The following is an 18,258-nucleotide window of genomic DNA, read 5'->3' as shown; positions in this document are numbered from 1 at the left end:
CCGTTCAAAGGCACTTAAATCTGATCTTTCCCATTCACCCTCTGAATGGCACACATACACAGGCCATGTCTCAGTTTCAAGGATTAAAAATCCTCCTTTAAATTGATCTCCTCACCTTCATCTACACTGATTGCAGTGGATTTAACAGGTGACATCAATAAGGGATCCTCGTTTTCACTTGGTCATTCTGTTATTGAAAAGAGCAGGTGTTCCTAATGTTTTGTACACAGTGTATTTGGGCTTGTCATAACAAAGAGGTTGAAGACTCAAGACATTCCAGCTTTTAATTTGTAATCAATTTATAACATTTTCTAAAAACAATTCCACTTTGACATTATGGGGTATTGTGTGTGGGCCAGTGACCCAAAATCTCAATTTAATCCATTTTAAATTCAGGCTGTGAAACAAAATATGGAAAAAGTCAAGGGGTGTGAATATTCTCAGAAGGCACTGTATCTATTGGCCTACATACTTCAGCAAATGTACACAAAAACAATGTATAAACCTAAACCTAACCAGCAGGCCAACCCTGCTGGATGGAGGTCTGCTGGGTGTGGAGGGTTCTGTTTCAGCCCAGCAATTAAAACCTGATTCAACTTAAACCTCAAGTGTGCTACTGCTGTACTGGAATAGTAGTGTGCTCACCCAGTAGATCAGGGATCAGTGGGGCAAGGTTGGCCACCACTGGTATCGAGTTAATTTTGTTTACTTGAAATAACGCTTTAGTAATAATAGCCCACTTGTTACGACTCAATTATCTACTGTTGTTAAGACTTAAGATCTCTAATCTTTACATAGGAGTTAGCTTATTTATACATTTTGCAGTGATTGTGTTTTTATTCTTTGAAGTATTTAAAAATTATTTGTTAAACTATTAATAACAAAATAAACTAGTGCCAATGTTGATTAATCACAATTCTGCAATGAAGAGGGGAAGGATTTTGGTTTTAATGTGTCTGTTGTATTCTCAAATGAACATTTCCTTTTTCTTTATTTGTAAGATCAATAATCTGTTTTTTTTCACTCTCTGTATGAGATACAGTACAAGTCAAAAGTATGGACACCTACTCATTCAAGGGTTTTTCTTTATTTTTACTATTTTCTTCATTGTAGAAACAAATACAAAAATTTGATTCTTCAAAGTAACCACCCTTTTGCATTGACAGCTTTGCACACACTTGGTATTCTCTCAACCAGCTTAATGGGGTAGTCACCTGGAATGCATTTAATTACATTTTTACATTTTACCTTTATTTTACTAGGCAAGTCAGTTAAGAACAAATTCTTATTTTCAATGACGGCCTAGGAACAGTGGGTTAACTGCCTGTTCAGGGGCAGAACGACAGATTTGTACCTTGTCAGCTCAGGGATTCGAACTTGCAACCTTTTGGTTACTAGTCCAACGCTCTAACCACTAGGCTAACCACAGGTGTGCCTTGTTAAAAGTTCATTAGTAGAATTGCTTTCCTTCTAAATGCGTTTGAGCCAATCAGTTGTGTTGTGACAAGGTAGGTGTGGTGTAGCGGAGATAGCCCTATTTGGTAAAATAACAAGTACATATTATGGCAAGAACAACACAAATAAGCAAAGAGAAACAACAGTCCATCATTACTTTAAGACATGAAGGTCAGTCAATATGGGACACATCAAGAACTTTTAAAGTTTCTTCAAGTGCAGTTGCAAAGACCATCAAGCGCTATGATGAAACTGGCTCTCATGAGGACCACCACAGGAAAGGAAGACCCTGAGTTACCTCTGCTGCAGAGGAGACGTTCAATAGAGTTAACTGCACCTCAGATTGTATCCCAAAAAAATGCTTCACAGTTCAAGTAACAGACACATCAACTGTTCAGAGGAGACTGCGTGAATCAGGCCTTCACTGTCAAATTGCTGCAAAGAAACCACTACTAAAGGACACCAATAAGAAGAGACTTGCTTGGGACCAAAAACACAAGCAATGAACATTAGACCAGTGGAAATCTGCCCTTTGGTCTGATGAGTCCATATTTTAGATTTTTGGTTCCAACCTCTGTGTCTTTGTGAGACACAAAGTAGGTGAACGGCTGATCTACCGCATGTGTGGTTCCCACCATGAAGCATGGAGGTGGTGTGATGGTGCTTTGCTGGTGACACGGTCTGTGATTTACTTAGAATTCAACGCACACTTAATCAGCATTCTGCGGTGATACGCCATCCCATCTGGTTTGCGCTTAGTAGAACTAACATTTGTTTTTCAACAGGACAATGACCAAACACACTCCAGGCTGTTTAAGGGCTATTTGACCAAGAAAGAGAGTGATGGAATGCTGCATCAGATGACCTGGCCTCCACAAATCACCCAAACCAAGCCAATTGAGATGGTTTGGGATGAGTTGGACTGCAGAGTGAAGGAAAAACAGCAAACAAGTGATCAGCATCCCCTTCAAGACTGTTGGAAAATCATTCCTCATGAAGCTGGTTGAGAGAATGCCAAAAGTATGCAAAGCTGTCATCAAGGCAAAGGGTGGCTACTTTGAAGAATGTACATTTTAAAATATATTTGGATTTGTTTAACCCTTTTTTGGTTACTACATGATTCCATGTGTTATTTCATAGTTTTGATTTCTTCACTATTATTCAACAATGTAGAAAATAGTAAAAAAAATCTGAAAAACCCTTAAATGAGTAGGTGTGTCCAGACTTTTGAATGGCACTATATGTGAAACCATTTCGCAGCTTATCGTATGGCATGCATCGGCAATGCAAATAACATTTTATGTCACATGGGCCGAATACAAGGGGTGTAGCAATGCTTGCTTACGAGCAATGTTCCAAAGTAAAATAACATTTTGGGGCACTGAGCAGATTTCAGATCTTGGGAGCTGAATTTTGTGTGTATAACTTACGTATACACTGAGGCTGTACACTTAGTTTTAGACAGTATCCAATAGGCTATTGTAGCAATTTGAGCATAATAGCGACAATACCAACAAAACAAGCGGCGCAAATCCCATAAAATGTTCACATGGAAATAAACTCTCAAAGACTCAGTGTTCATTTCCAGAAAACTTCACATGTCTAAATATTTGTATGAACATAAGATTCAACAACTGAGACATAAACTTAAGTTCAGACATATGACTAACAGAATTGGAATCATGTGTCCCTGAACAAAGGGGGGGACAAAATCAAAAGTAACAGTCAGTATCTGGTGTGGCCACCAGCTGCATTAAGTACTGCAGTGCATCACCTCCGAATCTGTACTGCAGATTTGCCAGTTCTTGCTGTGAGATGTTACCCCACTCTTATACCAAGGCACCTGCATGTTCCCGGACATTACACTTTTGTTTTTAAGTCCTGGATATCAAACCCCTTAATGTTACTGTTGGACATTTCTCAGGGGAATGGCCATAGCCCTCACCCTCCGATCCAACAGGTCCCAGACGTGCTCAATGGGATTGAAATCACACACAGAATGAGCAGTATGGCTGGCCCTACATTGTCATGCTGGAGGGTCATGTCAGGATGAGCCTGCAGGAAGGGTACCACATGAGGGAGGATGTCTTCCTTGTAACGCACAGCGCTGAGATTGCCTGCAATGACAACAAGCCCAGTCTGATGATGCTGTGACACACCGCCCCGACCATGACGGACCCTCCACCTCGATCCAGAGTACAGGTCTCGGTGTAACCCTCATTCCTTCGACAATAAACGTGAATCCGACCATCACCCCCCCGTGAGAAAAAACGTGGGTGACAGAAAGACAAACGAGGTCGGTGGCGGTAATGCACGTAATTTATGAAAGTTGCCAATAGCAATATAAAGTCCAGAGAAGAAAAAGCATGGAAGGAGGAGAGAAGACTAGAAACGATTCGGATGATCGGTTTATGTGTAGATTAATTGTTGGAGTAGATGACCTTGTTATTTTACCTGAAATGCACAACTCAATGTTTATATCCCAGGACAAATTAGCTAGCAACAGCAATCTAGCTAAATAGGACAAATTAGCTAGCAAGTGCAAGCTAGCTAGCTAAATTGCCATAAAAGTTTAATGCTTTTCGACCTGTCCCCAAATTTATGTAATTGGTTCAGAGGGTATGATTTTTAAACCTGTGTTGTGATCAAGTTTGGTGAGGGAGGACAAAATAACTGTATGCACGAGCACAGCCGGTTTGGGTTCCGTGTAAGTTTTCATAACGGTGACCTTAATTTCCTACCGTCTGTAAGCTGTTAGTGTCTTAACGACCGTTCCACAGATGCATGTTCATTAATTGATTATGGTTCATTGAACAAGCATGGGAAACAGTGTTAAACCCTTTACAATGAAGATCTGTTAAGTTATTTGGATTTTTACTAATTATCTTTGAAAGACAGGGTCCGGAAAAAGGGGCGCTTCTTTTGTTTTTACTGAGTTTAGCTTTTGATTTCGGTGATATAGCCTATAGTGGCCTTTATATGGTGTTCAATGCAAGCCAATATTGCATGAGACTTTTAAAAACGTTTTTCATTATGAAGGGCTTCACATTAATTCATGATTTTTTTGTTGGTCTGTAACATGGACCAAATAGGTGACTGTAAATTACATTGTGTTGTATGATACAAGACACCACTTTACAAAATAAAATGTATTATTATTATTATTACCATACAGAGAATTAGACGATGTAGGCTTCTCTTCTGCCTATTGGTTTATCTGCATATTCAAGCCTGTCAAAATACAACACTGCCCCTTTAATTAAGGCATAAGCTTTTTAACTGACTGGCTTTTCAAAGATGGCTTGAAATGTAGCCTACACGTTTTGTGATCTTGTTGGAAGCAGTAACCCGCCGTTGTTGACCTATACTTATCTACAAATGGGCTAATAAATCGCTAACTAGCTAAAAATAAACTAATGTGCACATGCACGGATCTGAAAAACGCATTCACTCGAGGGTGATTTAAAGTCTGTGCTACCCTCGCCAATAGAACCCCGAGCTAACAAGGTAAAACAAATCTGTCGTTCTGCCCCTGTACAAGGCCACTGTTCCCGGTAGATCATCGTTGAAAATAAGAATTTGTTCTTAACTGACTTGCCTAGTTAAATAAAAAGGTAAAAAAGAACCACCTGTGTATATAAGTATACAACACTTCAAATCACTCAGACGCGGGCAGTACATGTCAGAGCAAAAACAATCCATGAGGTCGAAGCAATTGTCCGTGGAGCTCTGAGACAGGATTGTGTCGAAGCACAGAGCTGGCGAAGGGTACCAAAAATGTCTGCAGCATTGATGCATCATCATTATTTTTGTGGATGATGCACACTGCCTGCCCTAAAGGACACCGCAGGAAGGCCAAGAAGATCATCAGGGACTCCAACCATGCCCTGTTCTCAACACTTCAAATCACTCAGACGTGGGCAGTGCAGGAGCATCATGGCAAAAACTGGAAGACTGGCAAATAGTTTCTACCCTCAGACCATCAGGCTGCTGAATAGATACACCCCCTATGCAACCCCCCCCTCCCCTGTTGTTAATGAAATCTGTAATCACAACATGTTTCAAGCTGACCACCACTGTACAGCAGGTGAGCAAAAACTTGGTTATGAAGAGTTGTTTATGAAGAGCCTTCACCCTAAAATTTTAAATATTGAAATGACAAGCATATTAGACCATTTCTCCCTTCTTGCTGCAGCTTTAGCACAATCTCGAAATAACAGAGAAATCGTGTGAAAACCAGCATACTGCAAACCTTCTAAAATGTTGTCACCAGTGCTGGTTTTGTTGAAATTTTTGTTCCTCACGAACTGTTGCTCCTATGGCACAAGTCTGTTTAGCACCTTTGGATCTCCGCCCAAGCAAGGAATTTGATTGGTTTGACGTGTTGCGAAGCGTCACTGATTTACATTGGGTTCCGACCCCCCTTTAGAAGATTTTTTGTCATGGAATTTCCTCCGGCTTCCCGTTTTAGAGAAGCCTGATTCGCAACTAGGCTACTGAAAACCTAACCCTGGGATAAAGTTGAATTTTTCAGCGGGTCAATCACACAGTCACCACTTCCACCAAGTATTAAAGGATCATTTAGCATTTTTTTAATAACCAAATCTAAATCATGTAAATGGCATGTTATAGAATGGTCCAGAAACTTTTTTTTTTGCAATTTCACTTCTTTTTGAGCAACCAGTGAACCACTTCATCCTCATTGTGCAGTTTGGGGCTCAAAGGCTCCAAAAACACCCAAATATGTCCTTTTGTAAACAAAAAAAGCCCTCAGTATAGTTAAGCAGGACTTTACATGTTGTATACATCAAATTACAAACTTTATCCTCAACTTTATATTGCATTTAGTTGTGACACCTCTCCGTCCATTTTAGCAGCAGAGTGATGGAACAGCTAGATAGGGAAAACAGTCCGAGTCAAGTTCAGAATGAAACAATTTCATGTGTACAACATCTAAAGACCTGCACAGTATGTATACTCAGAACGTTTCCATTTATAAAAGGATGTAGTTGGGTGTTTTTAGAGCATTTTGTATGTTTTTTTGGAACACCTGGGTCTAGACACGTCTTTTTGAGAAACATTCTCCAACCAGCGAATCACTTCCTCATCCTTGTTGTATACGAGGATGAGGAAATCAATTCAATTTTTAATTTTTTATCACATGCTCGTAAACAGGTGAAACAGTGAAATGCTTACAGGCCCTTCCCAACAATGCAGAGGGGGGAAAAAAAGCCTTTGAGCCCCCCCCATACTGCACTGGATGAGGAATTGATTCACTGGTTAGGCAAGTTTCTCAACGACAAGGGAAATCTCAAAAAAAGTCAGAACCCTTCTATAATATCCCAATTACATAAAAAAAAAAAATTTGGTTGTAAAAAATGCAAACTTCTCATTTAACACTTCGTTTTTTATTATATTATTAATTAGTAACATTTCTGTAATGTACTCTCACTTTTCAAATGTGGAGTTGGTTGTGTAGATCATTTGTATTGAATTATTTTTAAGGCAGCAACATGAAGACTGAAAGGGGCGTGTAGAGGGGGGGGGGGGCCCTGCCAGCATTGGGTTACATCCTGTGCCTCCCCCCTGCACACACACATGCCTATTTTTACGGGCACAAGCACTGTTCATGACACAAACTGTTCACACCCCTCTTGTTAGTGGAGAGAATTTTGCACCTTTAAAGCTTATTTTCTGCAATTCTATACACTTTGCCATTTCTAATGTGTATTAATGTGATATTTGAGTGACAAAAAAAAAAGTACAACATCTCTGGGCTAAAAGGCCTAAATAAAACTTTAGCTGAGAGAGAGATATATATATATATATATATATATATATATATATATATATATATATATATATACACACACACACACACAGTTGAAGTCAGAAGTTTACAAACACATTAGCCAAATACATTTAAACTAAGTTTTTCACAATTCCTGACATGTAATCCTAGTAAAAGTTCCCTGTCTTAGGTCAGTTAAGAACAACACTATTATAAGAATGTGAAATGTCAGAATAATAGTAGAGTGAATGATTTTTCAGCTTTTATTTCTTTCATCACATTTCCAGTGGGTCAGAAGTTTAGATGCTACCAAATACAAATTGAGTGTATTGCTTTAAAATGGTTTAACTTGGGGTCAAACGTTTCAGGTAGCCTTCAACAAGCTTCCCACAATAAGTTCGGTGAATTTTGTCCCATTCCTCCTGACAGAGCTGGTGTAACGGAGTCAGGTTTGTAGGCCTACTTGCTCACACATGCTTTTTCAGTTTTGCCCACAAATGTTCTATTGGATTGGGCTCAGGGCTTTGTGATGGCCACTCCACTATCTTGACTTTGTTGTCCTTAAGCCATTTTGCCACAACTTTTGAAGTATGCTTGGGGTCAATGTCCATTTGCGACCAAGCTTTAACTTCCTGACTGATGTCTGGAGATGTTGCTTCAATATTTTCACAATTTTCCATCCTCATGATGCCATCTATTTTGTGAAGTGCACCAGTCCCCCCTGCAGCAAAGCACCCCCACAATATGATGCTACCACCCCCGTGCTTCACAGTTGGGATGGTTTTCTTCGGGCTTGCAAGCCTCCCCCTTTTTCCTCCAAACATAACAATGGTTATTATGGCCAAACAGTTCTATTTTTGTTTCATCAGACCAGAGGACATTTCTCCAAAAAGTACAATCTTTGTCCCCATTTGCAGTTGCAAATCGTAGTCTGGCTTTTTATGGCGGTTTGGAGCAGTGGCTTCTTCCTTGCTGAGCGGCCTTTCAGGTTATGTCAATATAGGACTCCTTTTACTCCTTTTAAAGTATAGATACTTTTGTACCCGTTTCCTCCAGCATCTTCACAAGGTATTTTCCTGTTGTTCTGGGATTGATTTACACTTTTCTCAGTACGTTCATCTCCAGGAGACAGAACGCGTCTCCTTACTGAGCGGTATGACAGCTGCGTGGTTCCATGGTGTTTAATACTTGCGTACTATTGTTTGTACAGATGATAGTGGTACCTTCAGGCGTTTGGAAATTGATCCCAAGGATGAACCAGACTTGGAGGTCTACAATTTTATTCTGGGGTCTTGGCTAATTTCTTTAGATTTTCCCATGATGTCAAGCAAAGAGGCACTGAGTTTGAGGGAAGGCCTTGAAATACATCCACAGGTACACCTCCAATTGACTCAAATGATGTCAATTAGCCTATCAGAAGCTTCTAAAGCTATGACATCAATTTCTGGAATTTTCCAAGCTGTTTATAGGCACAGTCAACATAGTATTTGTAAACTTCTGACCCACTGGAATTGTGATACAGTGAATTATAAGTGAACTAACCAGTCTGTAAACAATTTTAGGTAGATGTCCTAACCGACTTGCAAAAACGATAGTTTGTTAACAAGAAATGTGTGGAGTGGTTGAAAAATGAGTTAATGACGCCAACCTAAGTATGTAAACTGTATATGTATTTTTTTTTCACTTTACTGCCGAGAGCTCGCAAGTAAGCATTTCATTGGACCGTTAACACTCCTCTGTATTCTGTGCACATGATGAATAAAATGTTGTCTCACGCAAAAAATTTCACTCACTTGTTCCTGAAGTGACGATGAACTGCTGCAAACCCAGGTACACATCCAAGTCCTCTTGAAGGACAGGGAACTGAGAGAGAGAAATGGTTCAGGAGTCAGGGGTTTAAGAAATAGTGCCTTGCGAAAGTATTCAGCCCCCTTGAACTTTGCGACCTTTTGCCACATTTCAGGCTTCAACAAGTGGGACACAATCAGGAAGTGGAACGACATTTATTGGATATTTCAAACTTTTAACAAATCAAAAACTGAAAAATTGGGCGTGCAAAATTATTCAGCCCCCTTAAGTTAATACTTTGTAGCGCCACCTTTTGCTGCGATTACAGCTGTAAGTCGCTTGGGGTATGTCTCTATCAGTTTTGCACATCGAGAGACTGACATTTTTTCCCATTCCTCCTTGCAAAACAGCTCGAGCTCAGTGAGGTTGGATGGAGAGCATTTGTGAACAGCAGTTCTCAGTTCTTTCCACAGATTCTCGATTGGATTCAGGTCTGGACTTTGACTTGGCCATTCTAACACCTGGATATGTTTCTTTTTGAACCATTCCATTGTAGATTTTGCTTTATGTTTTGGATCATTGTCTTGTTGGAAAACAAATCTCCGTCCCAGTCTCAGGTCTTTTGCAGACTCCATCAGGTTCTCTTCCAGAATGGTCCTGTATTTGGCTCCATCCATCTTCCCATCAATTTTAACCATCTTCCCTGTCCCTGCTGAAGAAAAGCAGGCCCAAACCATGATGCTGCCACCACCATGTTTGACAGTGGGCATGGTGTGTTCATTGTGATGAGCTGTGTTGCTTTTACGCCAAACATAACGTTTTGCATTGTTGCCAAAAAGTTCAATTTTGGTTTCATCTGACCAGAGCACCTTCTTCCACATGTTTGGTGTGTCTCCCAGGTGGCTTGTGGCAAACTTTAAACAACACTTTTTATGGATATCTTTAAGAAATGGCTTTCTTCTTGCCACTCTTCCATAAAGGCCAGATTTGTGCAATATACGACTGATTGTTGTCCTATGGACAGAGTCTCCCACCTCAGCTGTAGATCTCTGCAGTTCATCCAGAGTGATCATGGGCCTCTTGGCTGCATCTCTGATTAGTCTTCTCCTTGTATGAGCTGAAAGTTTAGAGGGACGGCCAGGTCTTGGTAGATTTGCAGTGGTCTGATACTCCTTCCATTTCAATATTATCGCTTGCACAGTGCTCCTTGGGATGTTTAAAGCTTGGGAAATCTTTTTGTATCCAAATCCGGCTTTAAACTTCTTCACAACAGTATCTCGGACCTGCCTGGTGTGTTCCTTGTTCTTCATGATGCTCTCTGCGCTTTTAACGGACCTCTGAGACTATCACAGTGCAGGTGCATTTATACGGAGACTTGATTACACACAGGTGGATTGTATTTATCATCATTAGTCATTTAGGTCAACATTGGATCATTCAGAGATCCTCACTGAACTTCTGGAGAGAGTTTGCTGCACTGAAAGTAAAGGGGCTGAATAATTCTGCACGCCCAATTTTTCAGTTTTTGATTTGTTAAAAAAAAGTTTGAAATATCCAATAAATGTCGTTCCACTTCATGATTGTGTCCCACTTGTTGATTCTTCACAAAAAAATACAGTTTTATATCTTTATGTTTGAAGCCTGAAATGTGGCAAAAGGTCGCAAAGTTCAAGGGGGCCGAATACTTTCGCAAGGCGCTGTAGTTAACGCCAAAATCATTGTTTGTCAGGCGTTTTGTCTTGAAGACAACATCATGTTGTCATAAGCACATCACATTAAACCATTGCAGGGTGAAAGGTGATACATGAACCAGACAAAAAAGGCCTGCACATTCAATGTGCATAATACCACCTTTAAAATCATCCACATTTGATTAATTAGGCGCATTTCAGTGTGTTGACCTTTTTTGGGATTTTCCAGGAATAAAAACAAACAAGGAGAACACTCACCAACGTGGCGAAGGCATGGGACGGCAGCAGCTCCATCACCTTGACAACAACCTCCAGACTCTGCCGCAAGTACCGTTGCCATTCAGTCTGTTGCTATGGTAAGCACAAAGAGTTTAACTATTGATACAGGTTGAGGAAAAACAAGCAGTATGTGTAAGTGTATACACGTTTGTAATACAAGTGATAATGGGGACATCAAAATGTTCCTTTAACACACTAGGCAATAAAGGTGCAGACAAATATAATTCTCAGCACAACTGACGAAAGCAGTGCGAGAAGTAAAGCCTCTTACATCATCATCCAGGGTCTCATCATCCAACTCCTCTAACTGGGCTTGGTTATATCGGAACTGGATTCGGTTGAGAACCTCTCTTAATAGCAGCACTAAAGCGTCCTTATACCTGTAGGACCGCACAAGAGGCCATATTAGCAGCCAATAGAAGAAGCAGCATCATACAAGAGGCTAGTAACTAAAGACAGAACCATATTAAAACAACTCTGGCCCTCAAGGGTTACTGGGTGTGCAGGCTTTCGTTTAAGTCCTTCAGTAAGACAGACTCCGCTAATAATATCCCAGACTGGATGCTATGGTTAGTTGATTACTTGAATCAGGTGTGTTGATCAAGTGACGTGCTGGGAGAAGTTTGCACAACCAGTAGCTCTCCAAGATCAAAGTTGAAGAACCTTGCATTACAGACACTGATCCATAAATGTTTCACGCATCAGAAGGCATTATTGATAGTACATCCAAACTCCTTTGCTTTATATACAAGTAGAACCAGAACACTGAAAGTGACATTACATCCATTCAGTTGTACCTGTTCAGCACACCATCTGGGTCAGCCAGCCTACTTTTGATTTTAGTGGTTAAATAATCCAAGAAGATACTCCAGATGTCCAAACAGGCAAAATAGCCTTCGTGGGTGGGCTAGAACGATAGAGCAGAAGAGCAGTTATTTTCTCTACAGTACATGACAGAGGTTTCTGATTCCTCAACAGTCAAACTCTAGGTAATATTATTATGGAAGCCATCTTGGCCTGCTGCAGAGGTCTTTTTCTCTAATCTTTCCCCAACTGCGGTATACGATACTGTAGTACGCGCATACTTCCATAGGATATTTTAGTGTCAGCAGCCCCTGTGAGCAGCGTAAAGGCAAATGTAGAAAGTAAACAAAATGGCTGAAAGGATGTGCTACCTGATTGAAAGTGTACTTGAAAAGTAGGGCTAAAAACTCCACCACAGGAAACTGAGCGTTGGACTCGATCCGCCGAAGGTGCACGCTGACGAACAGGCGCAGAAAGTCAGTGAACTTCTCTACATAACTGCAGACAGAGGGAGAGAGGGCCACATATCTTTGCATTAGTCAAACTGATATTGGTTGACTGATAATGGCCTGTTTTGGGCTTTTACAGATGATACCTGCCTTTACAATGGATGGAGAAAAAGGTTTTGTATAATTTCAGATAGTAGTTGTGTACAACGTCAGATGTGGGTCATTCCATGACTAGAATGCCTTTTTGTCCCCCAGACATGTGTACATAAGGATTCTGCGACTTTCTCCCCTGGGAATTGGAAAGGACTGCAGATAGTATATTATGCATGGAATGCACTGACACATCAAGTTCAAAACTTAAGGTAAAAAAAAAAAAAAGACCAATGTAGTTTCCAAGATCCCGTCTAGCCTCTAGTTTAATCAAGTTTATTTTTCAAATGATAGAATTTGAATGCCGATTCCATCTTTGTGGGACTGTATTTCCTCAGGACCACAATATGTGCAGAAAACTGGTCCATGGCTGGAAGACTTGTCGGCAGACATATCGGAATTTGTGTATTTAAAAAAAAACATTTTAATCATTTAGCAGACGCTCTTATGCAGAGTGACTTAATGGCCGGCTCAAGGCCAGAGATTGTTCACATAGTTGCCTCGATGATTCGAACCAGCAACCTTTCGGTTACTGGCCCAACCCTCTTAACCACTAGGCTACCTGGCCCCATATTGGTCAGGCTCTACTTTATATTGAGGTCTCTGGCTAAATTTCTGAACCAATAACCAAATCGTGAATGCATTGGGCAGCTACTTGATTTGATTCTAGGGGCTGAGGTATTCAAATTCTGCACTGAACAGAAATAGCAGACTTGAAGTGGACTGAAATAGGTGCCGGTCCTCTTTATATCCAAGTCAAGCACTGACCACTCCTCTCAAAGCCTCTGTCAAAGCCTTCCCCAGCCCCTTCTAAAAAGTCTACTTGTGCTGACAAGCCAGGCAATCCGATGCACTTAATGGCATCAAGGAAGTATCTGACAAAGTATTTGATGCACCAGAAGATGTGTTAGCAGCACAAAAAGGCTCACTTCAATATAGATTACACTTATTTCCTCAAAATATTAACTTTTGTCTAACAAACTATTTAAAAGACTAGAGACACGTGGAAAAAGCATCAAAAAAAATTCTGTCTCCATGATACACATCTGATGTCGCCGTCAAAACACTATGCAAACAGAGAACCAGAATATTTTGTGAAAACGACACTGATGACCTGTTATATTTAAGCAGTGAGTTATGTTATACTGAAGCAAAGTATAAAACACAACATGAATCAATTTGAAAGATTTTGCTGAGTTACAGTTCTTATAAAGAAAATCATTCAATTGAAATACATTTATTAGGCCCTAATCTATGGATTTCACATGACTGGGCAGGGGCAAAGCCATTGTTGGATGGGGAGCCAAGCCTAGCAAATTAGAATGGGTTTTTCCCCCACAAAAGGGCTTTATTACTCCGATGATCCCGCAGGTGAAAAAGCTCGATGTGGAGGTCCTGGGCTGGCGTGGTTACACGTGGTCCGCGGTTGTGAGGCCGGTTGGATGTACTGCCAAATTCGATAGATTATCTTGAAAACAGGCTAAAATGCGCATTAACAGGGATTTAAACAAATTTGTGCACAAAATTTGAGAGAAATAAGCTTTTTGTGAGTATGGAACATTTCTGGGATCTTATATTTCAGCTCATGATAAATGTGACTAATACTTTACATGTTGTGTTTATATTTCTATTTTTAGATTTTTTAAAAGTATGTTGTAATTAAAGTACTTCTCCAAATCAGAATAATCAACTCCACCCCTAAAAGCAATGCCATTTGGTGTAGTCTGCTATTTAATATGTAAAACATGTATTGAATATTGCAATTTGGCCATCGCAAAGTATTCAGATCACCTGACTTTTCCCACATTTAGTTAATTTACAGCCTTATTGTAAAATTGATAAAATTATTTTTATTTCCTCAGCAAATCTACACACCCCATAATGACAACGCAAAACAGGTTAAGAACATTTTGCTAATTTATAAAATAACAGAAATACCTTTTTTTACGTAAGTATTCAGACTCGAAATTGAGCTCAGGTGCATCCTGTTTCCATTAATCATCCTTGAGATGTTTCTACAACTTGATTTGTAAATTCTATTGATTGGACATGATTTGGAAAGGCGCACCTGTCTATATAAGGTCCCACAGTTGACAGTGCATGTAATGAGGTCAAAAGAATTGTCTGTGTAGAGCTCCGAGACAGGACTGTGTCGAGGCAAAAATCTGGGGGAGGGTACCAAAAAACGGCTGCAGCATTCAAGGTCTCCACGAACACAGTGGTTTCGAACCCGATGGTCACTCTGACAGAGCTCCTCTGTGGAGATGGGAGAACCTTCCAGAAGGACAACAATCGCTGCAGCACTCCACCAATCAGGCCTTTATGATAAGAGTGTTCAGACAGAAGCCACTCCTCAGTAAATGGCACATGACAGCCCGTTTGGAGTTTGCCAAAAGGCACCTGGGAACCTCTCAGACCATCAGAAACAAGATTCTCTGGTCTGATGAAACCAAGATTGAACTATGTGACCTGAATGCCAAGCGTCACGTCTGGAAGACACCTAGCACCATCCCTACGGTGAAGCATGGTGGTGCAGCATCATTCTGTGGGGATGTTTTTCAGCGGCAGGGACTGGGAGACTAGTCAGGATCGAAGGAAAGATGAACGAGCAAAGTACAGAGATCCTTAATGAAAACTAGGCTAGGGCAAAGGTTCATCTTCCAACAGGACAATGACCCTAAGCACACAGCCAAGACAACGCAGGAGTGGCTTCGGGACAAGTCTCAATGTCCTTGAGTGGCCCAGCCAGAGCGCAGACTTGAAACAATATAATATCTCTGGAGACCTGAAAATAGCTGTGCAGCAATGCTCCCCATCCAACCTGACAGAGCTTGAGAGGATCTGCAGAGAAGAATGGGAAAAACTCCCCAAATACAGCAAGTGTTTATTGCACTGTCTGTTCTGAAGCTGCAACAAAGTTTCTTATTTCTGACTGAAAAGTTCTGTTACTGAAAACTCTAATTTGTTTAGGAAAAACATTTGATTCCCGTAACCATCGCTCTCTTTACGTGCATCGCATGCGATCAATTACATCAATAAATTATTACTAACTCCATACACAGTAATGTCGACAGCAAATTGGATGCGGAGGACGTGAAAAATACATTTGAAACGGGCAAATGTTTACTGGTTGCTCAGGGGGGAAAGGGGTAGTCAGATCTGTGGAAGACATTTGACTTAGTTGTGGAACCTACTGAAGATCAAGAAAAAGGAGGGTATAGGAGCAAGCGTTGCATGAGTATTGTGTGTGCCAAACAGTTGCTGTTAGATTACAATATTTTTTTAAATTCAGACCATTTGGAACATTGCAACCACTAAATAAGTGTACCAGAGAGTCTGTGCCAACAAAATAATATATAAAGCCTTTGATACAGCAGACAAAAAGAGTAGCATGCATTTGTGAATTGTGGTTTATTTATTGTTTTGGCCATTTATTGAAAGCTCCCTTATTTAATTTTAAAACTAAAATGCTTGATTGTATTTCAAAACATGAATGTCCCGTATTCTGTGTGATGGCATGAACGAATGAATTGATTGATACAGTAACTTACATATTGAAATATAGGCCTAAGTAAGTTACGGTATGAAGACTAAACAGGACTCCCTCTTAGGCCTACAGCTTGATTTTGGTTATACAAGGCTAAAGAGTAGCCTGCTAATGATAACGACATTACTTATTATAATGACGATCATAATAATAATTGTAATAATAACAAGGAGAGCAAGAAAAATTAAAGGTACAGGAGTGAGAGCTGTGTGCATATTATGTGTGACAAACAGGTGCTGTTAGATTACAATATAATTTTTCTGCCTATTTGAAACAGTGTAAACGCTAAATAAATAAGTAATACCAGTTTGTTCTAACGGGAAAAAGCGGTAAAGCTTTTATTACAGCATAGCATAGATAAAAAAATAGCCATATCTGTGAAATTGCTTTATCCGACATATTGCGGTTGCATGAGGCAACCATATACAATTTCAATATCACGTGTCTTAGATGGACTGTGCCATCCCCGTGGCCTCCACAACGAATCAGACAGGTGTCCTGTTCACCATGAAAGAAAGAAGAAACATTGCGTTCTGCTCGACTAAAGTAATCTCGGTCGACCAAAAGCATATCGAACAATCGACTAGTTGCCAAAAAATGGGGTTGCCCTAATCAATACACCCAGTCACTACAAAAGATAACGGAGTCCTTAACTCAGTTGCCAGAAAGGAAGGAAATTGCTCAGGGATTTCACCATGAGGCCAATGGCGAGTTTAAAACAGTTAGAGTTTAATGGCTGTGATAGGAGAAAGCTGAGGATGGATCAACAACATTGGCGCTACATTACTCCAAAATACTAACCTAAGTGACAGAGTCAAATTAAAGAAGCCTGTATAGAATATAAATATTTCAAAACAGGCATCCTGTTTGCCACAAGGCACTTAACCTCTTAAGTAATACTGCAAAAAATGTGGCAAAGCAATTAACATTTTGTCCTGAGTACCTACCACTCTCCATATTTTCAAGCATAGTGGTGGCTGCACAATGTTATGGGTATGCTTGTAATTGTTAAGGACTGGGGAGTTTTTCAGGATAAAAAGAAATGGAATGGAGAGGAAAACCTGTTTGTCTGCTTTCCACCAGACACTAGAAGATTAATTCACCTTTCAGAAGGATAATAACCTAAAACACAAGGCCAAATCTACACTGGAGTTGTTTACCAAGAAGAAAGTGAATGTTCCTGAGTGGCCGAGTTACAGTTTTGACTTTAATCTGCTTGAAATTCTTTGGCAAGACCTGAAAATGGTTGTCCAGCAATGATTAACAACCAATTTGACAGAGCTTGAAGAATGTTGAAAATAAATGGGGCAACGTTGCACAATTCAGGTGTAGAAAGCTCTTAGAGACTTACCCAGAAAGACTCAACTGTAATCACTGCCAAATGTGATTCTAACATGTATTGACTCATGGGGTTAAATACTTTAAAAAAATACATATATATATACACATCTACATACATACATACCTCATATATACATTTATTTTTAATCCAAATGTTAGAATTTTTCTTCTACTTTGACAGTGTATTTAGTGTTGATCATTGAAAAAAATATATATATTTTAATCCTACCGTGTAACAACAAAATGTGGAAAAAGTAGAAAGGTGTGAATACTTTCTGAAGGCATTGTGTACTGTATGTGTTCTATTTAATTCCATGTGTGGGCCTACCTCTCGTCCAGCTCCTGCAGCCGGCTCTTGACGGTATGCGCGTTGTTCTCCCTCGTCAGCCTCTGTAGCAGGAAGAAGGTCTGCTGAAACATCCTCAGTAGGTACTCCTCAAAGTCTAGGGGCACACAGTTTTTGGACACCAGCTCGTTGATGCACGTCATGGCCAGCACTCCCAGCCGCGACCTGTCCACCTGCCCGCTGCCGCCCATCTGATGCCCGGGCCGACCTCCGCCATTGGCAGGGGGAGCATGCTCGCCATTGGACGAGCACGACGAGTAGATGGAAGGGGGAGTCTTGGGCTTGACCCGCAGGTCACAGCCAAAACGGGCAAAGTGAAAGATAGAGGCGAGGAGAGAAGGGGTGATGCTGGTAGAAAGGGGGATCCAGCTGAATAGATGGGCCAGACACTCCAGAGCTAGGGAGCACAACTGTTGACTGGCATCATCCAGTGCTGGGATGGGCTGGGATAGCAGCTTGGAGTAATGGGTGCCCTGCAATAGACTGCCCAGCAACTCTGCTTAAAAGGGAGGGGGGACGAGGACAAAAGAAAGGCTGGGTTAACATCATCTCTCCCAGTCCCGCTCCCAAATACACACACATTGTCATACAACCTTCACAAACACACTTAGCACAGT

At 40.6% G+C, this 18,258-nt stretch overlaps 1 protein-coding gene across 1 annotated transcript in view; it reads right to left on the bottom strand.

Annotated features, from left to right (window-relative positions):
* xpo6 (exportin 6) overlaps window positions 1-18,258 on the bottom strand; it is a 67,777-nt gene that overhangs the window by 19,862 nt on the left and 29,657 nt on the right. The window contains 6 exon segments of the mRNA XM_031827028.1: window positions 9,040-9,109; window positions 10,984-11,076; window positions 11,276-11,384; window positions 11,802-11,911; window positions 12,180-12,306; window positions 17,624-18,140. Of these exon segments, the coding sequence (XP_031682888.1) occupies window positions 9,040-9,109; window positions 10,984-11,076; window positions 11,276-11,384; window positions 11,802-11,911; window positions 12,180-12,306; window positions 17,624-18,140 (1,026 nt within the window).

The sequence above is a fragment of the Oncorhynchus kisutch genome, linkage group LG6 (genome assembly GCF_002021735.2).
Source record: "Oncorhynchus kisutch isolate 150728-3 linkage group LG6, Okis_V2, whole genome shotgun sequence".
NCBI lineage: Eukaryota > Metazoa > Chordata > Actinopteri > Salmoniformes > Salmonidae > Oncorhynchus > Oncorhynchus kisutch.
The sequence above is the reverse complement of the archived record's forward strand: the minus strand, read 5'-3'. Positions and strand labels throughout refer to the sequence as shown.